At 43.0% G+C, this 26,379-nt stretch overlaps 2 protein-coding genes across 3 annotated transcripts in view; one reads left to right on the top strand and one right to left on the bottom strand.

Annotated features, from left to right (window-relative positions):
* TNFRSF14 (TNF receptor superfamily member 14) overlaps positions 1–10,174 on the top strand; it is a 24,641-nt gene extending 14,467 nt beyond the window's left edge. For both annotated transcript variants that reach the window (XM_070759109.1, XM_070759111.1), the window contains 5 exons: positions 453–611; positions 4,519–4,609; positions 5,392–5,570; positions 8,307–8,323; positions 9,096–10,174. In XM_070759109.1, coding sequence (XP_070615210.1) covers positions 453–611; positions 4,519–4,609; positions 5,392–5,570; positions 8,307–8,323; positions 9,096–9,197 — 548 coding nt within the window. In that variant the 3' untranslated portion in view covers positions 9,198–10,174. The remainder of the gene's footprint in view (positions 1–452; positions 612–4,518; positions 4,610–5,391; positions 5,571–8,306; positions 8,324–9,095) is intronic.
* On the bottom strand, positions 9,683–26,379 carry TTC34 (tetratricopeptide repeat domain 34). The gene is made up of 8 exons (XM_070759108.1): positions 26,291–26,379; positions 23,438–25,075; positions 20,582–20,807; positions 17,826–18,018; positions 17,007–17,173; positions 15,757–16,030; positions 14,624–14,835; positions 9,683–13,177 (listed from the first exon to the last, which is right to left on the bottom strand). Coding segments are annotated over exons 1-8 (3,234 nt in total). The 5' UTR covers positions 26,293–26,379; the 3' UTR covers positions 9,683–12,655.

Below are 26,379 nucleotides of genomic sequence, written 5' to 3'. Positions count from 1 at the left end.
GAAGAGAACAGAACAGAACAGAACAGAATAGAATAGAACAGAACAGAATAGAATTTTATTGGCCAAGTGTGATTGGTGTATAGGTAAATAGGTAGATAGCAACAGTAATATAGCACTTAGATACCTCTTCACAGTGTTATACAGCCCTCTCTAAGAGGTTTACAAAGTCAGCCTCTTGCTTCCAACAATCCGGGTCCTCATTTCATGGACCTTGGAACGGCAGGCTGAGTCGACCTTGAGCCGCATAGGGATGGAACTTCCATCAGCCCACAGAATTAACCCACAATGCTGAATCCTAACCACTGCGCCCCCAACGGCCCCTTGGGGAAATCACACAACTCGAGCCAAGCCTAAAACGATATTGGCTTGCATGGGCGTGAAATGCTTCCGGGTCAGGCTAGAGGACTTCAAGAGGCCCCCGAATGTGTTGTCGTCATTATTCTGTCTTGCAGGAAATCACATGCAAGTCAAGGAGCGATGCGACTACTCGAGGAACACGAAATGCACCTGCCAACCGGGGTTCTTCTGTCTTCACCACGTGGAGGCCGATTCCTGCGACGTTTGCATGAGGCATACGATCTCACCGCCCGGTTTTAGGGTGACACAAGCTGGTAAGGGCCTAGGAGGCGATATTGGGGTTCCCGGGCCTTTTTCTCCGCCAAGAGGCTCTCTTAAAATCCAGTTGAACAGAACAAGAGAGTTGTCTTTCTTTCTTTCTTTCTTTCTTTCTTTCTTTCTTTCTTTCTTTCTTCCTTCCTTCCTTCCTTCCTTCCTCCCTCCCTCCCTCCCTCCCTCCCTCCCTCCCTTCTTCCTTCCTTCCTTCCTCCCTCCCTCCCTCCCTTCTTTCTTTCTTTCTTTCTTTCTTTCTTTCTTTCTTTCTTTCTTTCTTTCATAGAAACAGAAAGTCTCCTGGTCCATCTACTCTGCCATTATGCTATTTCCTGTATTTTATTTTAGGATGGATCTATGTTTATCCCAGGCAAGTTTAAATTCAGTTATTGTGGATTTACCAACCATGTCTGCTGGAAGTTTGTTCCAAGCATCTACTACTCTTTCGGTCAAATAATATTTTCTCATGTTGCTTCTGATCTTTCCCCCCAACTCACCTCAGATTGTGCCCCCTTGTTCTTGGGTTCACTTTCCTATTAAAAACACTTCCCTCCTGAACCTTATTGAACCATTTAACATATTTCAATGTTCCGATCATGTTCCCCCCTCTTTCCCTTCTGTCCTCCAGACTAGACAGATGGAGTTCATGAAGTCTTTCCTGATAAGTTTGATGCTTAAAACCTTCCACCGTTTTTGTAGCCCATCTTTGGACCCATTCAATTTGATCCATATCTTTTTGTAGGTGAGGTCTCCAGAATTGAACACAGTATTCCAAATGGGATCTCACCAGCGCTCTATACAGCGGGATCACAGTCTCCCTCTTCCTGCTTGTTCTACAACTAGCTATGCAGCCACGCATTCTACTTGCTTTCCCTACCGCCTGACCGCACTGTCTACCCATTTGGAGACTGTCGGAAATCACGACCCCTCAATCCTTCTCTTCTGAAGGTTTTGCTAACACAGAACTGCCAATACAATACTCAGATTGAGGATTCCTTTCCCCCATGTGCATTATTTTACATTTGGAAACATTAAACTGCAGTTTTCATTGCTTTGACCACTTATCTAGTAAAGCTAAATCATTTGCCATATTGCAGACGCCTCCAGGAATATGATTAAATTTTAATCATATTCATAGTCATTAAATGAATGGTTTTAAGTTGAGGACCAGCTAATTTTTTTAAAAAAGGGGAGAGGTGGGTTTTGCAATACAGGATGTCCTCAACTGCAAAACAGGGCCCGAAATTTCTGTGGCTAAGCGAGATGGTTGTTAACTGGATTTCACCTCATTTAAGGACCTTTCTCGCCATTAAGTGAATCCCTGCAATTATTAAACCAATCACACAGTTGTTAAGTGAATCCCCATTGACGTTGCTCGTCGGAAAGTCGCAAAAGAGAGATCACATGATTTCTGGGATACTGCAACTGTCATAAGTACACGCCAGTTTCCCTGCCTCTCAATTTTGATCACAGGAACAGGGGTCGTAAGTGCAAAAAACAGGTCCAAATGGTCCAAATGGCTCAAACAGAAAAAAATAAGGTACACAAAAAACCGTAAAGGAATAGCAAAATTAGACACTCCTTGCTTTCGTACCTAAATAAAATGAAAATATAGAAACACTGCACCATAATTCAATGGAACATAAAACCCCTAAAAATGAATCTGTATCTTCCTCAGAAATATCCAAAATGAATACAATATAATATACAGAACTAAAGTAAACAAACACACAATTCCACACACTAGAACTAAATAATAATGGGGCCCCTTGATAGTGAGTGTCAACAATATGGTTGACAAATTATGTCTTCTATATTGTTCTGTCTGGGTCCCCCCAGACGCCAACACCAACCAAAAAGAGTATCCAGACACACTGGTAAAAAGCAAAGGCAGTTTATATAATTCAAAGCAAACACAGGTAACAAAAACTGTTCTTACAGACAGGAACACGATGAAGCTTCACAGAGGTTTCACGAAGGCCAGGCAATAAAACAGGATTCTTGCTGGCAAAAACAACGCTGGAGATAATAAAACCCACGCCTCCCCCAAGTCTTCCAGACTTCTAGGCCACAAGCCAAGATCAGAGACGCCAAGAATCGAAGCAAGGTCACAGGACTCCCAGTTGATAACTCTCCACAAGACTGTAAGGGCGGGCCTGCCTTTTCAACCCTGCTAAGGAGAACCACACCCAAACCCAGCTGTTGCCAATTCAGGGATGGAAATACCTTTCTAATTGGCCCCATCTTTGAGCTGCACGTCGCTGCCTCATGTCTATTATAGCCTGTGCGTGTTCATCCAATGAATCCAGGCTACTAGCTGGGGAGAGCCCCCCCCGGGGTCTCAGGCTGCTCTCCCTCCTCCTCTTCCTGACGTTCCTCTCCCCCGTCTGCCTGGTCCTCCCACTCCTGTTCACTGTCCTCCTCCTCTGGGCATGGATCCGGCAGAGCTCCAGCCGGTCCCTGAGGAGCCTCAGGCTGAATCACAACACTATATAAGAAAAAAATATATGAGACAGATGGAAGAGTTAATAGAACTCGCTTCGAATGGTGGTTGGGCCAACAAAAATGGTTGCAGATTAATGCAATATGCAAATATTTGAATAAAAGTGAGATTAAAGAAGCATTTTTGAGAGAAGAAAACTGTCTAGAGAAAATATTGAAAGAAAAGATTAATGATTCAAAAGGACAGGCTAGTAAGATTTATAGCATGTTATTACAAGTGGAAGAGGAAGTGATTAAAGGCCTAACAAGATACTGGCAAAATGAATTACGGATTAATGAAAGTGAGATGGAAGAAGTAGTAGAAAATATATCTAAGATAAAGAACACAAGAATTAGAGAGATGAGAAGGAAAATTTTACATAAATGGTACTTCACGCCAGTAAAATTAGCACACTTCCAGAGGAAAGGAAAAGGAAATTGCTGGCATGGTTGCCAAATAAAAGGCGTTTTTATGCATATGCTCTGGGAATGCGTTGAAGTTCAAAAATTTTGGAAGGAAGTACAGAATGAAATTAACAATAATTAATTGGATAATCACGAAAGAATTAGCAACACTAGTTAAATATGGGGAATTACGAGAATTTAAAGAAATCAAAACAGCAGCTTTGGAAAGCGCTCAAGCAGTAGTGGTATTAGGGTGGAAGGATAGCAATAAATGGACAATCCAGAATTGGTACTGGTACATGGTGGACCACATCCACTTCAAAATTATGGAAATAAGATTAAATAACTTTGATGAAAATAAATTGGAGAAGCTGATGGCATGATGGAATAAGGTGAAAAATTAAATCTTAAGTAGAATTTATGATGACAATGTGAAAAATAAATTCCAATCACTTTTTGTATGTAAAGAAATGTAAACCGGAGTTAAGGAAGAAATTGAAACTTATTGCAAATAATTTAACCCCCTAAATGGTGGTGGGGTTTATTGGTGTAGGGCACTTTTTCTTTAAGCAATTTTTTTGTTTGTGGTAATAAAATTTAATAGAAATATATATAAAAATAAAAAAATAAGAAAAAAATATATGTATGTAGTGATAGAAAATATTAAATGATGATAAGCAAATAACTATCGAACACCACTGAAACTGAACGATTTATATGTTGTTTAAGTTTATAAGTTAATTTGTCGGTCCATTTTCGTTCATTATTCTTTCTTTCTTTTTTTCTTTGTATGTTCTGTTTGTTTAAATTGTTTTTATATGTAGAAACGTAATAAAGATTAAAAAAAATAAAATAAGAAAAACCAGGCCCTAAATCCCTTCATGTTTTTCAGGGCTGTTGTAACTTTGACCAGTTGCTAAACGAACTGTCATAAATCTGTCCTTCTGATACTGAAAAACGGGCTTTTCTCTTGCTCCGAGACGATCCAGAACCCATCAAAACTCTTTTATTTATTTTTGACAGGCACCGAAAATCACGACGTGAGATTCGAAGTCTGCCCTCCGGGGACGTTCTCACCAAAAGCGATGTCATACTCCTGCATCAAATGGACCAAGTAAGGATTTTTCAGCTACTTCACCTTTTTGTTTGAAACCGTGTCCTCTTTAAAAAAATAAAAAATAAAAATCCTTCTCTTTCATCTGTTTTCTAACAATCCCTATTTCCTTCTGGTTAATCAATGGAGGTTGTGGCCTAGTGGTGGGATTGTTCTGGTTTAACAACTGGTTTGGGTGAGCAATCAGCTGACTGTACTTTTCCTTTCCCCCTCTCTCGCTCCCTCCCTTCTTCCTCCTTTTATTTTCTCTTTCCTTCAATGTTTCTTTTTCCTTTCCCTAACCCTGTCCTACCCTTCCCTCTTCCTCCTTTCCTTTCCTTCATTATTCTTCCTTCCCTTCCCTCTTTACCCTTCCCTTCCCTCTTCCTCCTCTCCTTTCCTTTCCTCTTCCCTTTCCTCTTCTACCTTCCCTTCCCTTCCTTTCCCCTGCCATCTTCCTTCCCTCTTCTTCCTTCCCTTCCCTTCCCTTTTCCTCCTTCCCTTCCCTTTCCTCTTTCTCCTTTCCTTTCCTCTTCCCTTCCCTCTTCTACCTTCCCTTCCCTTTTCCTCCTTCCCTTCCCTTTCCTCTTTCTCCTTTCCTTTCCCTTTCTTTTCCTCTTCTACCTTTCTTCCCTTCCCTTCCCTCTTCCTCCTTTCCTAACCCTTCCCTTCTGTTTCCCCTTCCTCCTTTCCTTTCCTTCCCTCTTCCACCTTTCCTTTCTTTCCCCCCCTCCCTCCTCCCTTCTTCCACCCTTCCTTTTCTCTTTCCTTCAATGTTTCTTTTTTTACTTCCTGTCCCTCAGTTGCAGTGAGAAAGGCTTGATCGAAACACACAAAGGCAACACAACGTCGGATGTGGTGTGTGAGCCCCTACCTGGCAAGAACCTTGCGCTAATCTTGTCTCTCGTCGTCATCATTCCACTGGTCCTTGTGGCACTTTTAATCATCTTATTTTGTAGAAAGAGGAAATATCCGATGAAAGGTACGGCCCTGGCAATTCTAATAATAACATCCAAGCTAAACCGAAGAACTATCAACCATTTTTTAATTCCTATTTCAAAGCAAGTCGTAGAGAGCGGGAAAATAAAGTGGCCGAGTGATAAATTAGTTTTGCTTGCAGGCAGAGTCCTCGTTGTAACTTTGAACTGTCGTTAATCAAGGACTACCTATATGCAGTGGTGCCTCTACTTACGAACTTAATTTGTTCCATGACCAGGTTCTTAAGTATAAAAGTTTGTAAGAAGAAGCAATTTTCCCCATAGGAATCTCCCCACCTTTCCTGGCCCTGTTTCCTCCCAGGAGATTCCTAGAGAGGCCCCACGGAGGCTTCTCCCTGCCTTTTCCAGCCCTGTTTCCTCCCAGGAGATTCCTAGAGAGGCCCCATGGAGGCTTCTCCCTGCCTTTTCCGGTTACAGTTTCGGAGATTCGGGTTTGTAAATGGAAAATGGTTCTTGGGAATAGGCAAAAAAAATCTTGAACACCCAGTTCTTATCTAGAAAAGTTTGTAAGGTAATATGCCATATTTTTTGGAGTATAAGACGCACTGGAGTATCAGATGATCTTAGTTTTGGGGGGAGGTAGTCTTCTGGCTAGTCCTTAGTCTGGTGAGTTTCAGCACATCATTTCATCCCCTGGTTAGGGCTGGAAAAAAACCTACTTCAAAGCGAGTAGCAATGAAAAAAAGCCTGCAGAGACTTAGAGATAGGAAAAAAACCTTCTTCGGAGAGAGTAGCAATGAAAAAGCCTGCAAAGACTTAGGGCTCAAAAAAACCCCCCATTCTTCTCAGCAAGTACCAATGAAAACAAGCCTGTAAAACCTTAGGGCTGAAAAAAACCTTCTTCTGAGAGAGTAGCAATGAAAAAGCCTGCAAGCGGGTAAGATCATTAGCATGTCATTAGGGCTGGAAAAAAAACATTGTTCTGAGCAAGTAGCAATGAAAACAAGCCTGCAAAGACTTCGGAGGGAGTAGGAATAAAAAAATTCAGCAAGCTGGGAAGATTGTTATCACCTTGTTAGGCTGAAAAAAACCTTTTTTGGAGGGAGTAGCAATGAAAAAAAGCCTGCCAGCCAGAAAGAGCTGGGAATATAATTAGTGCCTCGTTAGGGCACGCGCGGAAGCTACATTTGGAGTATAAGACGCACCCAAATTTTCAGCCTCTTTTAGGGGGGGGGGAAGGTGCACCTTATACTCTGAAAAATATGGTAAATGTGGCAAATTATTACACTCTCCAGAAAACAGAAGCTAATAATGATCCCTCTGTTATAAATTCTGTATTTAGCCCCATCCAGCATGAAAAAGTTTCACTAGGAGTGGGACTGAAAATTTTTAACTACCAGTTCTCCGCCCGGTTGCTGGGTGGGCGTGGCCATGGGGGTGTGGCCAACTCCGCCTCCTGCACCATGGCGCACAGCTTCTGGAGATTATGAGCAGTATGCGCAGGAAGGAAAACCTTGTAAGAGGACGTGCGCACAAATCTTTGGCGATTTTTCACCGCAATGTCCTGTGCCCGCACATCTTCTCACGAGATTTGCTCCCTGCACATGCACTAAAGCCAAATCTCATTCTGAGGTTGCGCACAACGGTAGCAGCAATAAGTTGGAAAACCCCCCCTGGTGGGGTCAGACAGTCCTTTCAACTATCGGTTCGGCCAGTAATGGGCAGACAAATTTTTTACTGCTACACTGTGGGTGTGGCTTATTTTGTGGGTGTGGCTTGACGGTCATGTGTCAGGGTAGGAGTGGCTTGAACGATCATCATCCTTCAAGTGAACTGTTAAGTCCTCGACTTACAACCTCACCAGTGTCACTTGCTGGGGTGATAATTCGCTTCGCATTTCCCGCTTTTTCCCTCTTTCCTCCTTCCCGGTCTTGGGAATTGGCCATGTGAGGCTGGAGGGGAGCCTGACAGGAGAGAAGGAAGCGCACGAGTCCCAGCGGCCGACTAGGTCCCACAGAGTTGGCCTTCTCTGGGTCCTGTCAACTAAACAATGTCGCCTGGCGGGACCCAGGGGAAGAGCCTTCTCTGCAGCAGCCCCAGATTCGAATTGCCCCCACTCTCCCTGTCTTCCGCAAGATGTTAAAGACACAGTTATGTCGCCAGGCATGGGGGGACTGATCCCCCCCCGGCTGACTATAGCACTTGAGAATGATATGACTGAGTAATATTGATTGTTTTTTAATATTAAGAGGTTTTAATTCTAGCTTTTATTAATATTAGATTTGTACCACTGTTTACTGTATTTTATTATTGTTGTGAGCTGCCCCGAGGGAGAGGAGCGGTATACAAATCTAATAAATAATAACAATAACAATAACAATAATAATAATAATAATAATAATTATTATTATTATTATTAAGAGGAAAAAAGCGAGGAGCGCACAGCAGCAGGGAAAAAAAGGAGAGCTGAGCTGAGACCAATAATCCCGGAAGTGACAGCCGCCAATCAGCTGGAGCTGTGTACACAGCTTCATTCCCGCTAGTGGAACTGCGTTCCACCCCGTCATGCCTGCTGTCCACCCCTGGGTTCGGCGAACCAGATGTAAAATTAGCATCCAGTTCTCCCAAACCGGTCTGACGCCTGGCACTGTTTAGGGAAATAAAAGATGGAAAGGATTGAGAGAGGTGTGATGTTTTGCTAGTTTATCATTTTAATATTTGGTTAAAAACAGAATGCATTTATTTCTTTAAAAAAACATGTCTTTCTTTTTTTTTTTCAGTCTTCGGCAAAAAAAAGGTAAGTGTGATTTTTTTAAAAAAACCTTCTTTGGATTTGATAACTTTGCTTTGATTTCTCAGCGTGAGAAAATTTTAAACTTCTCCCGCTCCAAGAATGTGACTGTAAGATTTAAAAGTAAAAATCGGCCGTTCACACACACACAGAGAAAAAAAAAATCAGAGGTCCTCTTCCTGTGAATTCTTCTGTTCCTCGAAGTGCCGAACCTTGAGGGAGCATTCACAAAATGGCAGGGAGGTGACACGAATCCACGGAAAAAATTGAAAAATAAAATAAAATGGGAGACCCCCTTTGCCCCCTCCACCTGATAGTATGATCCAAAAAAATTAAAATTAAAAATTAAAAATAAAAATAAAATTAAAATTAAGAAATAAAAAAAATAAAAAATAAAAAGAATAAAAAATAAAAATAAAATAAAAATAAAATAAAAATAAAATAAAAATAACAAATAAAATAAAAGTAAAAGTAAAAATGGTACAATCCATTGACGGAAGCTGTAGGCTTTCCCTCTCTTTTAAGAAACTGGATTGTACCACCTTACGGCGGACGGTTTAATTCAGTTTTCCCGTGCCCTGGGGGAGGTCAGACTGGATGACCTCTGGGTTCAATCTCACTGGTTCCAGAAGGCCCGTGATTCTCTGGCTCTCCCAACCCAAAGACCTTAGTGAAGGTTCTTCCCTTCCATGCCCCCAATCTAATTCTCATTGATAAATAAGCGTGAATTGTGAATTAATTCTAATTTTTTTTAACAAAATATTTTTCCTGGTTTCAGGCAGAGGAAGCGCATTATACGGGTCCCGAGAAAGAATGTATGGTCACCCCCATTCAAGAAACTGCCCCAAATGTTGGACAGCCGAGTTATGCCAATTGTTGAGAGGCGACAAGGTTCAACAACGCTATCGAGGCGAGCCGGGACTTGTGTGTTTAAGGGGGGCTAAAATCTCTGAGGACGCTGACTGTAATGGATCCCTCCGTCGAGATTTGTTTCAAAGGATCCGTTCCAGATTTCATGGACCAAAATGAAACACAGATGGACAATTTCTCTTGCCAATGAAGGGCGACACTGAAGAACACTACAAAAACCCACACACAAAACATTCCACAATTTTTCTGGGTCTCTGTCGAGCATAGAAGTTCTCTCAGTGGCCCAGTGAGAAAGCAGCAGGTTGTACTAGAAGACCTTTGGGGTCCCTTCCAGGGGTCTAGGACTCCATGCTTCTAAAATGAAAAAGCCTCTCTGACTTATGGGTGGTCCTCCACTTACGACTGAGCCAGGGGCGGATTGCTACTTCCACCACTACCGATGTGCTGTGTACACACCTTCATTTGTGTTGCGTGCACGCAGCAAAAACACACTGAATCGGTAGCAAACCACTACTGGACTGAGCTCCAGAAAATATTTCTGTCACTAAGCAAGATGGTTAACTGAGTTTTGCACTGTTTCCAGACACGGTTGTTAAAGTTGGAATCGCTGAGGTGGTTAGTTAAGACGGTTGTTAAATAAAATCCCCTGGATTTTAATTGTCAGTATACTGCAAAGAGGATGCTACAACTGTCGTAACTATGAGTCCAGTGGCCAAGCGTCTGAAATTTGATCACATGACTGTCATAAATATGATTCAGTTGCCAAGATGGCTCCATTTTGATCAATTTTCAAACTCCTGTGGCCTAGTGGTGGAGCCCTTGCATCGCAGTCAGGAGGATGTTAGTTTGATCCTAGATAGAAGCAGAGGCAGGGTCTGCTACTTGAGCAGGGGGTTAGACTAGATGATCTACAAGGTCCCTTCCAACTCTGTTAATCTGTTTTTAAAAAATTGAATGCTGCAGCGGTTATAAAAGTGTGAAAAATGGTCATCGGTCCCTTTTTTCCAACGCCACTGTTAACTTTGGTCACTAAACAAACTGTGGTAAGTCCCGAACTCTCTGTTTGCGCATTTTCTTCTGAGTTTTGAACAGGGAAACGTGTTGAAGGCTTTCAAAATAATCTGAACACGGTCGGTCTGTCCCAAGTACCACGCAAAGGACGTTGTGGTTGTAGGGTTTGCCTCAGTGAAAGAAAATTTGCCTCAGTGAAAGAAAATTTGCCTCAGTGAAAGAAAATTTGCCTCAGTCAGAGAAAATTTGCCTCACTAAAAAAAAAAGACCAAAAAAGAGAGTATTTTTGGATCCTTAGTGTGTGAGGCCTTGTTTCTTCTGAACCAGGTGAGGTGTGTCGTGTGACACTGTTGTTGACTACCTAAGAGACCACAACACAGTATAGAATCCCCTTCGTCAATCCACCCTTTTGATGGCATTTTGTTTTGTCGGATGGCTGTGTTCACATTGTGGTTCTGCTTCCGTGGACGGTTCAAAGAGAACAGATAGTCCTTAACATAAGATCTGTCATTTTAATGCCCCCCCCAAAAGGCCTTCTGTGTGTGTGGGGTTGGTGGTAGTGAAACAAGGCCTAAGGAAGTGGTAGATAACGCTATCTGTGGACGTAACATGAGAAGGACAGCCGTGACGCAAGGCATTCTTCTTCATCACAGATCTGCAGGCCTGTCAAGGAATTCTGTGGTGGCACTGCTATAAACCAGGGTGGGCAATATGACCTCTGGGGGGGACCCTTGAACTCTAGGGTGGGACCATTCCACGCAGGGTTGGATTCCTTATTCCGCCCTACCAGTGCTCTGCGAAAAACTGCTGAAATCCCGTGCGTAAGAGTTTGTTTCCTGCACATGCTCAGAAGCACAATCTCCTGGAATCTGTGCGCGCACACACAGCAGAATCGAAGCTGCGTGCACAGCTCAATTTTCACTACCGGTAAGCCGTCCTTATCCAGTAGCAACCCGATACTGATTCCATGTATGGGCATGCGAAGGTCTATCGAGAGGAGACGGGGAAATCAAACAAACACAAAAACGTTGCATTGAGTGGTTTCTTTAAAACAGTCTATCTCTCTCTCTCTCTCTCTATGTCTCTCTCTCTGTGTGTGTGTGTGTATTCAGCTAGCATTTACATTGTTTGCCGTCAGGTGGTATACAGCACAATTCTAAAACAGTGACAATAGATTAAAACAAAAGGACCAGCTGTCCAAATCTGAAATATTCCTCCAAAATTTCCAATGTTCATGTTTCAGGGGACAAAGATTCGAAACACTATGCGATGTTTTTCAACCTCGGTCGCTTGAGGTTATGTCGACTCTGACTCCCAGAATTCCCCAGTTGGTTGTGCTGGGGGATTCTGGGAGTTGAAGTCCACCCACCATTTCAAGTAGGTGAAGTTGAGAAACGCTGAACGAATAAGATTATTTTCTGATTTAAAAATCAGACAATGTTTCCTATACTATCCAATCCTTTTCCTGTTGGGAATTTGTTTTCCTCTAAATGTTTTAATTTCTTTATTTTTTTTGCTTTAAACCTCAATCTTCCTAAGGTAGTTGCTGAAAGAAAATTGGAAGAAAAATGAATATGATGTGCGTTTGGGTTCCTTATGGGGTTATTCAAGACCGGATAAAAATCTAACGAAATAAAGAAATGAAGGAACGAAAAGAGGGGGTGTTCCCAATCTTCCTTGAATGAGAATTTCAAATCTTTACATGTTAAATTTACTCAGGGCATCGGAATGACCTATCCGTGCAATTCCCTTCCTCTAGCATTTCCTTGGCTTAATTAGTACACATTATAGTCCTGGACTTGTGATCACAATTGAACCTAAAATGTCTATCGCTGAGAGAGACAGTAACTGAGTTTTGCCCCATTTTACCTCCTTCCTTGCCAGAGTTGTTGAGTGAATCCCTTGACTTGTCAGACTGTTGCAAAAGGGAGAATCACATCACCTGTCATAAATACAAGATTGGTTGCCAATCCTTCTGAATTTTCCAGTCACATGACCGCTGGGATGCTCCGACAGGTCATAAGTGTGGAAAACGATCCAAAAGTCTTTTTTCCCCCCAGCGCTGTCATAACTTCGAGCACTCACTAACCAAACTGCTGTAAGTTGTGACGTTGTCCATGAATAGCAACGAAAAAAAAATAGGGATGGAACCTGTGTTGGTGTTCATTTTGTGATATGCACACGTGAAAAAAATATATATTTCCAAACTTTGGAAAGTTTCCAAACTCCCCCACACTGGAGGGAAAAAACTGAAGAAAGCTTTCACTCTTTCTTTTCAACCCCACTGATGAATAAACCCAATTTTTACTCCGATTGGCAGCCGAGCTGCCTTAACTTGGGTTATCCGGTAACATCTCCTCCCTTGTCACAATTAACGGAATTTCTCGGGCAGTAGGAAGAAAGGAGGAAAGGCCAAGAAGGACGTAACTTAGAGTTAAACCAACAAGAAGAAATAGCTTATTGGATTTTGCAGCCGTTTGCCTGCCGTTTAATTCTGGCTTTCAGTTTTTGAAGCTCGGGGTTGTTTTCGTCGACCATGAGGCCGAATTTTACAGTAGTCCATGATTCTTCGTAACGGCCCACGGCCAAATAAGTCCGGCCAGTCCGTAGGAAAGCTTTGGATATCTCCTCTGTCCTGTCACCGGCGAAGATGTGGCTGAGGGCCAAAGACTTTTCAAGCTCTAAGGCGTGAATAAATTGCTTCACAGCCTGCTCCTCGTCCGACGATGTTAAGAGCAGGTGGGCCCAGGAGCAGAAGTCGCCCACTCGAGTTTTCAAGCTGTTCGTCCCGTGGCTTTCGACCACTTTCTGGATATCGGCCAGAGCATTTTGGTAATCTTCCAGCTGCGTGCAGCAAGCGACACGCTGGCGGAGGTATTGTGGGTTGTGGCGGCTTGCCAAGATGGCTAAGGTGAGGTATTTCACGGCCGCGCGAGGGCAGTGGTCTTTCGTCATCGACTTCGCTTCTCTGGCGGCCACCTACGAAGGGAGGGAATGACCGTTACTGAAGTATATTATGACAGACAGCTCTGAGGAAGTCTGAATTCTTTTTCTTTTTAAATAATAATAATAATAATAATAATATACACGGATTATACTCTGAATTCTTTATTTAACCAACACCAACTCATCTCTGACAGGAGCCGCACTCTGACAGGAACAGCTCTATTTATACAGTAACATCAAACCAACTAACCAATCAGGGACCAGGAGCTTCCTGCTCCTTTTAATTGCCCTCTAGTGGCTCAGCCCGACATAACACCACCACCCTGAGTTGTATTTATTAATTTATTTCTTTGTTTGTTTTGTCAAGTACATATTGGAGGTATGTAAAGATATAATAATATTCATATACATGATACTAGTAACAAGAAAACATAAGAAGAAACATTAGATATAATAATATTCAAATACATGATACTAGTAAAAAAATAAAAGAAACACTGGGACAGGGGACGGAAGGCACGCTGGTGCACTTATGCACGTCCCTTACTGACCTCTTAGGAATCAGGAGAGGTCAGTAGCAGAGAGTCTAAGGGTAAAGTTTTGGGGGTTAGGAGATGATACTACAGAGTCTGGTAGTGAGTTCCATGCATCAACTACTTGGTTACTAAAATCATATTTTCTACAGTCAAGTTAGGAGCGGTTTAAATTAAGTTTCTAACTGTTATGTGCTCGTGTGTTGTTGTGGTTGAAGCTGAAGTAGTTGTTGACAGGAAGGACTTGTAGCATATGATTTTATGGGCTATGCTTAGATCGTGTTTATGGTGACATAGTTCTAAGCTTTCTCAACCTAGGATTGTAAGTCTAGTTGTGTAAGGTATTCTGTTGCGAGTGGAGAAGTAGAGGGCTCTTCTGGTAAAGTATCTCTGAACATTTTTTTTTTTGTCCAAAATGTGGTGGTGGGTTCCAGACTGATGAGCTGTATTCAAGGATTGGTCTGGCGAAAGTTTTGTATGCTTTGGTTAGTAGTATGAGATTGCTGGAGCAGAAGCTACATAGGATTAAGTTAACAACTCTTGAAGCCTTTTTGGTGATGTTGTTTGTTTGTTTGTTTGTTTGTTTGTTTGTTTATTTATTCATTCATTCATTCATTTATTTATTTATTTATTTATTAGATTTGTATGCTGCCCCTCTCCGAAGACTCTGCACTCCTGGGCTTCAGGAAGCTCCTGTGAAGCCTCCGGAGGGTGAAACAGTCTTCCCGAAACAGCCACTCCAATATTAAACATGGGCTTTAAACTGTCAAAGTGCAGTGGACGGAATCGAAACTTGGGTTTTGCTAGGTGGTCTTTGCGTGTCGGCCAAAGCAAGAAATCAAGAATAAATAAGATTTATTAGTTTGGATGTCCCACAAGATGGGAACACGGTGTTCTTCTCTTAAACCCAGGTTAGTCATGTTACGTAAGCAGGTGGTGGACTTACCTGAGCAAGGTTTAGCCTCTGGTTGTCATCTAAAAACCCCATCAGGTGCTGTAAGTCTTTGCATTCCTTTCCTGCTAAAGTAGCCAAGACGTGGACCCCGTTCAAGTTGCCCAACGTTGCTTGCAAAATTCCCAGCCGACAGTTGATGGCATCGCTGGCTTCGCTTTGTCCAAATGTCCTCTGGAGATACGATAGGGCGGCCTTGGGTCTTCCTGTGGGCCAAAATCAAGACAGAGATGACACAACATTTGACAGCTGGGCCAAATGTCACTGGTGCTCCATTTTGGGCCTAGTAGGCCTCCCTGCAACCTCCTGGGAGCAAAAATGGACCCCGAGGGGATGCACTGCCCCTCATGCTCCATTTTGGGCCTAATAGGCCTTCCTGTAGCCTCATAGGAACATAAATGGGCCACAGGGGGATGCACCGCCTCTCATGCTCCGTTTTAGGCCTAATAGGCCTCCCTGCAGCCTCCTGGGAGCAAAAATGGGCCATGGGGGGATGCGCCGCCCCCATGCTCCGTTTTAGAGCTAATAGGCCTCCCTGCAGCCTCCTGGGAGCAAAAATGGGCCATGGGGGGTGCGACGCCCCTCATGCTCTGTTTTGGGCCTAATAGGCCTCCCTGCAGCCTCCTGGGAGCACATCCTGGCATGTGTTTTTTCTTTGCATGCGCAGGAAGCAAAATCCCATGAGGGGATGCCTGCATGCCCGAGATTTCGACTTGTTTTGCATGTGCGGAAGCAAAAGAAATGCCGAAATCTCTCTCATGTGTCTGTGTGTGTGTGTGTGTGTCCCCTCGTGAGATTTTGTCTCCTGCGCATGCGCAGAAGCAAAAACATGCCGGGACGCACTGCGCATGGGCAAGGAGCAAGATCTCATGAGGGGACACATGCGTGAGTGAGATTTGGGCGATGCTTTGCTTCTGCGCATGCGTGGAAACAAAAATAATTGCTGAAATCCCCCCCTCGCGCCCATCCCCTGGTGAGATTTTGCTCTTTGCACATGCGCAGGAACAAAAACACGCCGGGACACACACCCATACGCATGCAGGAGAAGCAAAGCTGCACGCGCATCGGACTGGAAATGTCAACGCCTGCCTGGGCCTGTTCTACTTGACGTTATTCCTCATTCCTACCTCTTGCGATTTGGAGGTCGACCCAAAGCAGGTGTGCTTTGCTGTCCTGGTTGTCCATTTCCACCAACGACGCTCCGATTTTGGAGAGCTTCGCCAAGGCCTCCGCAGCGAGGGGGTCTGGTGGTCTACCGCCGAGGTCCGTCAACGCGCCCTTGCAGTGTCCCAGCAGCAAGGAGTGAATCTGAACTTGAGCGTCCGGCTTCAGGGAGCCGATTTCGGCTACCGCGGAGGCTGAGTCGCTTTCGAGAGCCGCAATCAGATCTTGGGTTGACTCCTGGAGGAGTGGAGATGAGAAATAGGTGTAAGCATTTAAGCCCTTCCTCTTTTTGGGTGGGCGGGGAGATCTAACAACGCGAAGGGCACGGAACATGACCCCGGTTTCTCAAAAACCTGAAGCTGTCACTCATCAATTTTCACCTCATTTGCAAATAATTGCTGAATATTATTGCAATGGATTGATTGCAAGCTGCAATAATTCTATGTCACCTAAGTTTGAACTTCACATTTTTTTCCTAGACTGTCCTCTTTTATTTATAGGCCTCCCTCTCCCTCCCCTACTCTTTCTCCTTCCTTCCGGTTACTCTTTCTTTCCTTCCACCCTCCCTTTCTCTTTCTCCTTCCTTCTTTCTTTTCCGATATTCTTTCCTCCCCCCTCTTTCTCTTCCTCCTTCCTTCCCATTATTATTTCCTTTCTCCCACTCCTTTTCTTTCTTCTTCCTTCCTTCCCTCCCTTCCTTCCCTCCATCCTCCCCTTCCCTCCTTCCCATTATTCTTTCCTCCTTCCTCTTCTCTTCCTCCTTCCTTCCCTCCCATTATTCCTTCTTCCCTTCTTCCTCTTCTCTTTCCTTTTCCTTCCAATTATTTTTTCCTTCTCCTTCTTTCTGTTTCTCCTTCCTTCCCATTTTCCCTTCTTTTTTCCTGCCTTCCTCCCCTCTTCTTTCTCTCTCCTTCTTTCCATCCTTCCTTCCTTCCCATTCTTCTTTCTTCCCTTCTTCCTCTTCTCTTCCTCCTTCCTCCCTTCCTTCCCATTATTTCTTCCTTCTCTTTCTCCTTTCTTCCCATTTCCCTTCTTTCTTTCTTTCTTTCTTTCCTTCCTTCTTCCTTTCCTCTTTCTCCTTCCTTCCTTCCTTCCTTCCTTCCTTCCTTCCTTCCTTCCTTCCTTCCACTGTGGCAATGAATATCTCCTACCCTTCCACTGTCCTGTGACATTCAAAGCCGCCAATCAAAACAATTAAAAACGCTATTTCCACCTTCTTCTGATCAAGGGCCAGGTGAATGAACGCTTTCCCACAAAGCGCCCGAACGTTTCTTGGATCTTCTTTCAAGATGGCCTTGAAATCAAATATGGCTGTTTTCTTCTGTCCCAGGAGCCCATAACAACGAGCGCGCATCAGGAGGGAATCAACAGCCTTAGCCCCTAAGGGGGGGAAAATAAAAATAAAATAAAAATGGATTCAGTACTTTTCATTTGTATTTTAATGGCGACTCTCCATTCTATTCTATTCTATTCTGTTCTGTTCTGTTTATTCTATTCTGTATTCTGTTCTATTCTATTCTTTTCTATTCTATTCTATTTCTATTCTGTGTTCTGTGTTCTGTGTTCTGTGTTCTGTGTTCTGTGTTCTGTGTTCTGTGTTCTGTGTTCTGTGTTCTGCGTTCTGCGTTCTGCGTTCTGTGTTCTGTTCTGTCCTATTCTGTTCTGTCCTATTCTATTTTATTCTGTCCTATTCTATTCTATTTCTATAAAATAAATAAATAAATATTTCTATACCCATTCTGTGTTCTGTTCTGTTCTTTTTTTAAAAATTTCTATTCTATTTTCGTTCTGTGTTATGTTCTGTTCTATCCTAATTGGCACCATCCAAACTGATTCCGTCACATCATCACAATGTCACCAGCCATTTGCAAGGAGACTTCTAACTCGCCCAGCAGCCTACCACAACGGGTTGTCGTTGCCAGCCAAAAAGGGGACAGAAGCTTTTCTCTTGGATTTCAAGGGGGATAAAAGAGAGAGAGAGAGAGAGAAACGCAACTTGTAAGCCAAGGAAACGTAATGTTGGATAACTCACCAGCTGCGGTGATAGCCAAAGAGAGATAGGCAATGGCTTCCTTCAGATAAGCGTCCCCTGGTTTATTTTTCAGGACTGTTGCAGCCCTGGTGTGACAGTGGCTTTTCCAAAGGGCTCGGTCATCTTCTTTTAAAACTTTCACAAATCCCTGAAGGCAGGACAGGTTGCTTGTGTCAATCATCGTCTTCAGATACTTCACTCGGTGAGGAAAGAAAAGGAAAATTTTGGATGGCGGTTAGCATCCTCGAATATTGAGCTGCCTCGGATGTGGCGATTTTGAAGCTATGTTTAAGAGGTACAAAATTAAAATAGTCAAAATAGAGAATGCCCTATCAAATCATGTGCCTGTTAACAGTGGTTTCCCCCACTGTTTGGACCCACGCTCTTTATACGAAGGTCACCCAGAAAGCAATGCACCACGTTTATTTTTCTTCGACAATTATTTATTGAACACAATGAAACTTACACACAAGAAAGAAGGATGTTTCTTCTACACTCCCTATTTTTCCATGTAATCTCCGTCCCGTTCTATGGCCTTCCTCCAGCGAGACACAAGGGCGTGTATGCCCTGTCGGTACCACTCCTTGTTCTGGTCACGAAGCCATTTCTGCCCTGTGCGAATCGCCTCTAATGGCCTCCCCCTCTGTGCCCAGCGACTAACCGTACTTCTGTCGACTGCAGATTCTACATCAACTGTACACAAACGTTTGTGAATGTTCCCAACAGTTTCTTTCTCTGCAGTAAAAAATTCAATGATGACACGCTGCTTATAACATCCATCCCTTACAGACGCCATTTCGAAACACTGCTGCAGCTTCACTATCTGTCTGAAGAGATGCAAAATTTACACATGTGTTCCTGACAATTTAAATAATGTACAGTGATACCTCATCTTACGAATGCCTCTTCCAATGAACTTTTCAAGATACGAACCCGGTGTTTAAGATTTGTTTGCCTCTTCTTCCGAACTATTTTCACCTTACGAACCCAAGCAGCTGCTGCTGGGATGAAGGGGTTTCTTTCCCCCCCCTCTTTTGAAGAAAGAAAAGGGAGGGGCTGCTTGGAGTAGGAAACATTTTGCAGAGAACAACGTGCTTGCAAAGGCACTGAAAGGGTGTCTTTTTAAGAAAGAAAAGGGAGGAGGGAGGGGCAGGTTGGGGGAGGAAAATTTTTGCAGAGAACAACGTGCTTGCAAAGGAACTGAAAGGGTGTCTTTTGAAGAAAGAAAAGGGAGGGGCGCCCCCCTTTCCTTTCTTCCTTCCCACTCACCCTTTAGCCTAGCCTTGCTTCTTCCACCCGCCCTCTTTAGCTGCTCCTCCCTGCCCTCTGTTCGCTTCCCTTCTGAAGTTTGGGATTTTCCTGAAGGATTTGCACGCATTATTTGCTTTTACATTGATTCCTATGGGAAACATTGTTTCATCTTACGAACTTTTCACCTTACGAACCTCCTCCTGGAACCAATTAAGTTCGTATGATGAGGTACCACTGTATATCTAAAGTTTCGCATTCGTACCGTTACTGTAGGCTGAGAAAAGAAAATGTGGTGCATTGCTTTCTGGGCGACCCTCGTACCCCTCCTTTGAAACAACCTAAGTGTAGTCCATAAAATGATCCGCTACAGTGTCCTTCCTGTCAATGACTACTTCAGCTTCCACCACAACAACACACGAGCACATAATAGATACAAACTTAAGGTAAACAATGGCAAACTAGATTGCAGGAAATAGAACTTCAGCAAGAGTGATCAAATGCCTGGAATGCACTACCTGACTCTGTGGTTCCATTTCAAAGACAGGAGCGCCCTCTGCTGGACGCTGGTCAGTATTTTTTTTTAAAAAAGTACCGTCATAACTTCACTAAATCGACTGTTTTAAGTCCACGACGACCTGATAGATGTGATCCATCAACAGTTTGTCCAGGAATTCAACCAGTGGGAATTTTCAGTGGGAGTCCCACAGAGCCGGCCTTCTCCAGGTCCCATCAACTATGTATTGAAAGTATATGTTGAATGTGGAAGAAAAATGATAAAAACTTTTGAAATAAAATAAAATACACTGCTCAAAAAATAAATAAATAAATAAATAAATAAATAAAGGGAACACTTAAACAACACAATATAACTCCATGTAAATCAAACTTCTGTAAAATCCAACTGTCCACTTAGGAAGCAACAATGATTGACAATCCATTTCACAGGCTGTGGTGCACATTCAATTTTGTACAGAACAAAGTATTCCATGAGAACATTTCATTCATTCAGATCTAGGATGGGTTCTTTGAGCGTTCCCCTTTTTTTTTTTTTGAGCAGTGTATATTAAGATGTATTGGAATTGGGAGCTATAGTGGAGCTTCGAAAGACTTAATGAACTCAATATGTATAGTCTGGAGGACAGAAGGAAAAGGGTGGACATGATCGAAACATTTAAATATGTTAAAGGGTTAAATAAGGTTCAGGAGGGAAGTGTTTTTAATAGGAAAGTGAACACAAGAACAAGGGGACACAATCTGAAGTTAGTTGGGGGAAAGATCAAAAGCAACGCGAGAAAATATTATTTCACTGAAAGAGTAGTAGATCCTTGGAACAAACTTCCAGCAGACGTGGTTGGTAAATCCACAGTAACTGAATTTAAACATGTCTGGGATAAACATATATCCATCCTAAGATAAAACACAGGAAATAGTATAAGGGCAGACTAGATGGACCATGAGGTCTTTTTCTGCCGTCAATCTTCTATGTTTCTATGTTTCGATCTCACCTGGTTGCAAGCATCCACCCGTCCTCTCTTCAGCTGAAGGAGAGCCAGTCTAGCGAGAACAGGGGCTTTCTCGGAATCCTTTGAGAGAGCCACCCAAAGGATCTGGTGGCTCTCTTCCAGGCGATCCAGTTGGTACAAAGCATCGGCGCACAGCAGGCGGGACAGGGCCTTCGAACCATCTAATTCCAAGAGAAGAGAAGCCAGCCGGTGGATCCCAAAGGAATCCCTGAGTGAAAATAAAGAGGGGCGGGGAAATGTGGAGGTGAGGAGGGAGGGGTGTAAATTTTAAGAGAGAGTTATGTTAGTATCAGGATAATGTCAGCATCCCAATTAACATCCGGGGGAATAAATAAATCAGATTTCAAATCTTGGCTTTCTTCCAAGTTCCAATTTATTAACCAAGCCATGTTGGATACGAACTGTAGTCAACCCGATACTAACTTTTCCTACAGTTCTCCACCCAGGTTAAGCTTCATCGCTCATGCTCACACCCACAAGTTCATCGCGTGGACCACTCCGGTTCTCCGTCTCTCTCTCTCTCTCTCTCTTTTTAAAATAATTTTTATTGAAGAATAGGATAGAATATAATTTTATTGGTCAAGTGTGATTGGACACACAAGGAATTTTTATTTATTTATTTGTTTGTTTATTTGTTTATTTGTTTGTTTGTTTGTTTAATTTATTTAATCTATCTATCTATCTATCTATCTATCTATCTATCTATCTATCTATCTATCTATCTATCTATCTATCTATCTATTGGATGTGTATGCCGCCCCTCTCCGGAGACTCGGGGCGGCTAACAGCAATAATAAGACAGTGTACAATAACAATCCAATACTAAAAATGATTAATAACCCATTAATATAAAAAGCCAAACATACATACAGACATACCATGCATAAAATTGTAAAGGCCTAGGGGGAAAGAGCATCTCAATTCCCATGCCTGGTGTCAGAGGTGGGTTTTAAGTAGCTTACGAAAGACAAGGAGGGTGGGGGCAATTCTAATCTCTGGGGGGAGTTGGTTCCAGAGGGCCAGGGCCGCCACAGAGAAGGCTCTTCCCCTGGGTCTTGGTGCATATGCTCTTAGCATACATAAAAGAAAAAAATACATTTGTCAAGAATCATGTGGTACAACACTTAATGATTGCCATATTGAAATATATGCATTAAAAAAATACAGTGTTCCCTCGCCACTTCGCGGTTCACCTTTCAGGGACTAAGTGCATCGCGGGTTTTTATAAAATATTAATTGGGAAAATATATCGCGGATTTTCGCTGCTCTGTGGGTTTTCTTTCCCCCTACTTGCCTGCATGAGATTGTAAACAACACACGATTGGTTGATTGATGGAGAAGTGACCAACCAGAGTGCTGCTTTGTATCCCAGAGCCCGATTGGCTCAGTATAGTAGCGTGTTGTTTACTTTTTGTCTGTGCGCAGCTTCCCCATCTCTGAGTCTGGTCCTACACTCGGCTACTTCACGCGGAGCATCATTTCATTGTGTAGGTTTAGGAATTCAAAACATTTTACACTAAGTGTAAAGGCACAATACATGCACAGGACAGTGTGGGAAGAGTTATTAAGGGAACGGGAGAGGTTTATGTAGCGTAAAAGTGTGGGGGAGGGTTTGTAAAGCCTTAGAATAGTGTATAAATATAGTGCCCCTACTTCGCCGATTTTCATTTACCGCGGGTGGCTCTGGATTGTAACACCCGTGATAAACAAGGGAACACTGTATAGAGCAGGGGTCCCCAAACTTTTTACACAGGGGGCCAGTTCACTGTCCCTCAGACTGTTGGAGGGCCGGACTATAAAAAAAACCTATGAACAAATCCCTATGCACAATGCACATACATTATTTTAAAGTAAAAAACAAAATGGGAACATACTATTTAGAGGGTGGGGAAGAAGTCTGAAATTCATATATGTTTATGTTTTGTTTTTAATTTTCTTTTGTTAACATCTGATTTGCTATACAAGGTTTTCTTGGCTTATAGAAAAATGTATAAAGAAGGAAGCACTTTGGCATAATGGTTAATAAGTTAGAAATATAATTGGTGTACTTTTTTGAGGAGGGAATTTAATTAAAAGAAAATGAATGTAACTGGATGACAAAATTAGAAAAAAAACTTTTGCAACTTTTTTGATGATTGATATTAGTTACTAACAAAATACCACATTTTATTCATGGAAAATTATATGTGCTCCTGTCACTCACCCGCGGGCCGGATAAATGGCCTCAGTGGGCCGCATGCGGCCCGTGGGCCGTAGTTTGGGGACCGCTGGTATAGAGGGAAAAAAACCATAAACACAATATACAAACACATAAACACACATACAAGATATTCAAATTAAAATATTCTTGTATGGGTGAAGGAAGGGCAAGAACGTACAAAACATGTAGACAGAAAGTTTAGAATTTATGTTGAATTATTGATATAATAATCTCTTTATTTTGAAATGATATGAAATATCTGTATAAAATAATTAAGAAGATAAGTATAATGATGATATAATTATAAGTATATGTCGAAATAGTGATGTAAAATAAGATACATTTGCTCTTCCTTTTTTAATCTTTGTAATATAATAAAAAAAATTATAAAACTGACCAAAGTGAAAAAAAAAATAAAAAAAAATAAAAATAAAATATTCTTGTTCATTAAACACGTTATCTCCATAGTTGTTTTTACGGCTATTACAGATGGCGATACAGATGAAGAAGAAATAAACAACAACCCTGTGTTTTATTTCACGATGCCAACTTTTGGGGAGGCCAGAAAAGATGGAGAACGTCAAAACCGTGAAAGGCCGGGAGACAAACCTGGTGGTTTTCCAAGCCAGCTGACTCACCCGTCCTTCTGGAGGCCGTCCAGCCATCCTGGTTTCTCCAAACGCTCCTCGGACCTGCAACGGACTTTCTCCTTGGTCTCCAGCATTTCCTGGATTTGCTCCTGAAGGTTGACCAAGAGGAACCCTCTCTGGTTCCAAGGGATGTAGGCCTTGATCGCAAAGCCTGTTTCTTCGAACCTGAGTCCGCAGGCCGTCAGGTAATCCAAGGCGGTGAGATACGGTTGGCCGGCCCAGGCTCGGATCAGGCCTCGGCCGCACAGGGCCTTGACACAGCTGCTCGGGTGTGGCGTGAGGTCTTCAAGGATCGCTTGGAAGTCTCGGAGGGCTTCGGGGCGGCGGTTGGCATGGAGGTGGCAGAAACCGCGTTGGGCCAGAAGGGTGTTCTGATACGTCGTTTCCGCCGAGGCCAGGAGATGATCGCAGACTTCTAAAGAGGCCGAGATGTCGCCTTCTAAGAGGTAGCAATCAGCGAGACGGACGTTCAGTTCTCGCAGAGACCCCGGCGGGGTGATTTGAACCAGGAAATGGAGTGTACGGAGAACGGGAGGGATCAACTCTTGGCCGCCGTTACTCCGGACTTCATCCCTCACGCGGACAGTATCTTTGTAAGTGGCAAAATCTGCCTCCAGGACTGTCCAGCTGTACTTCTCGATTCTTCCCGCTTCTCCTGGAGAGAAGAGAGCTTCAAAGAAGTTCTTGGCCAGCTTGGGGTGAGCTTCGAAGGCGGCTATGAGGTCCTTCAACATCTCTGGGATGTGGCCTCCGATTGCGAAGGAAGCCGCCGCTCGGTGCATGAGGAGACTCAACGTCCCTTGGCCACTTGGTGAACTGCTGGTGGAGAAGGCTTCTAAGGCCCTGCTGGAGAAGGACATGCATTCCTCGTACATCCGTTGCTTGAAAAGACGCCGGGCCTGAAGGGGGCAGACCCGGAGGTCCTGGGGAGCTATGGCAGCCAGGAAGTCATAGCAAAGATCTCCACGACTAAGTTGCTTCTTCTGACAGTCGTCCGGGAGTGAGAGGCAGTCCATACAAGCCTGGATGATCTTCTCCACGTATCGACTCTGTCTATGGCTCACGAACGCCACCGTCTCGTTCTGACTTTCTGCAAAGGCCCGGAGGTATTCGGCGATCCCATCTTCGACACGTGTTTGTGACAGCACCAGGGCCAAAGCGCGGGTGAGAACCAGCTCCACACATGGTTGGGCCTCAAGGAGACTGTCACACTGGCTGGCCACGCGGAGAGGAGGGTGGCCCGCCTTCAACAAAGCGGCCATTTTGAAAAGCAAGGCAGTCACATTGTGAGGGTCAAAGGCCAGGAGGAGAGCAGCTGCCATGGCAACATCGAGCGGTGGCGGGTTCGAAGGGTGGTTCCTGAACTTTGGGATGGGGCTTTCCCCTCGACACCAGCTCTCCAAAATGGTGACTATGTTGGCTTGGGCCTTCTTCTCAAGAGCCACCATTTTGTTGACAGCAATCGGGCTGCAGAGAAGGAATCCAGTGACATAGAAGGCAGTGGCCAATGGGAGGTCACCGTTGGCTAGTTTCCGATCCCCTTCCTGGCAGAAATCTCTGGCTCTTTCTTGGGATCTCCAGAAGGTTGAAGGGCCTTCAGTCCCCCTACCAGCTTCGTTTGCTGCCCTACGAAGAAGCAGAAAGGAAAAAGTGAACCTCTAGAAAAGTTAAAGGTGGACGTGGTTTTTCTAACTATGGAAAGACTACCCCGGGGAACAATTTGTAACACAATTTCTCTTGAGTGTGATTTTTGAGCTTTTTTTAATAGTTAATTAAGCATGCTGGTTTCAAAACTGTAGTTAGTTTTCTTCTAGCACATCAAGTTTTTTCCTCTACACCTGATATATATAATATAGTTAATTAGGCAACATGAGCATCAAACATGAGGAGGAAGAGAAGAAAGAAGAAGAAGGAGGAGGAGGAGAAGGAGGAGGAGAAGGAGAAGGAGGAGGTGAAGGAGAAGGAGGAGGAGAAGAAGAAGAAGAAGAAGAAGAAGAAGAAGAAGAAGAAGAAGAAGAAGAAGATGATGATTTTAAGAATACTTGGTCGATACCTAGGATGCTGACAGCAACCCATATTTTATTTATTTATTTGTTTTATTTATTTGGTTTTTATGCCATATCCACCATCAGTGCCAGTCAATGATATTTGCGATACATCTTAAAATGTTCAGTTCTGAATTTTATGTTTAATGAATAAGAGATAATGATGATGAAGATGAAGATGAAGAAGAAGAAGAAGAAGAAGAAGAAGAAGAAGAAGAAGAAGAAGAAGAAGAAGTTGTAATACATAAAGGCCATCATACGAAAATACATCACACAGTCCTAAACTCTTGGGAAGTGTTTGACTTGTGATATTGTGATACAAAATCCAAAATATAAATCTCGTTTGCTGTGTATTACTGGTTTTTGTGAATAAAATAATAATGATAATAATAATAATAGTAATAATAATAGTAATAATAATAGTAATAATAATAATAGCAATAATAATAAAATAATGATGATGATGATGATAATGATAATGATAATGATAATGATAATGATAATGATAATGATAATGATAATGATAATGATAATGATAATGATAATGATAATGATAATGATAATGATAATGATAATGATAATGATAATGATAATGATAATGATAATGATAATGATAATGATATAGTGCCAACATCCTTTGAGCCTTGGTTGATAACCCAACGGTCCCGTTTCTCTAACATTAAAAATTTGTGTGTCTGAATTTCACACCCCTCTTTGCCTCTTTCCTAACCCATCTCTTTCCTCTCTGTCCCTCCCCCTTTCGCTTCTTCTCTCGAATGGCAGCCCCGAGACTCACATGGCAGAGGAGAAGAAGCGTGGATGGATGGAGTTTTCCTTGCATGGAAAGGAATGGAAGCTCCTGGCAGCCAACGAAGAAGCCTTCTG

Source organism: Erythrolamprus reginae, chromosome 8 (assembly GCF_031021105.1).
Source record: "Erythrolamprus reginae isolate rEryReg1 chromosome 8, rEryReg1.hap1, whole genome shotgun sequence".
Classification (NCBI taxonomy): domain Eukaryota; kingdom Metazoa; phylum Chordata; class Lepidosauria; order Squamata; family Dipsadidae; genus Erythrolamprus; species Erythrolamprus reginae.
Note: the sequence above shows the minus strand (reverse complement) of the source record. Positions and strands in the feature narration are given on the sequence as shown.

Coding starts and splice junctions, on each gene's coding strand:
- TTC34 (XM_070759108.1), bottom strand. Junction 17,174..17,825: donor TTTGGCTATCACCGCAGCTG/GTGAGTTATCCA, acceptor TCCCCCCCTTAG/GGGCTAAGGCTGTTGATTCC. Junction 13,178..14,623: donor AGAGGCTAAACCTTGCTCAG/GTAAGTCCACCA, acceptor CTCCCTTCGTAG/GTGGCCGCCAGAGAAGCGAA.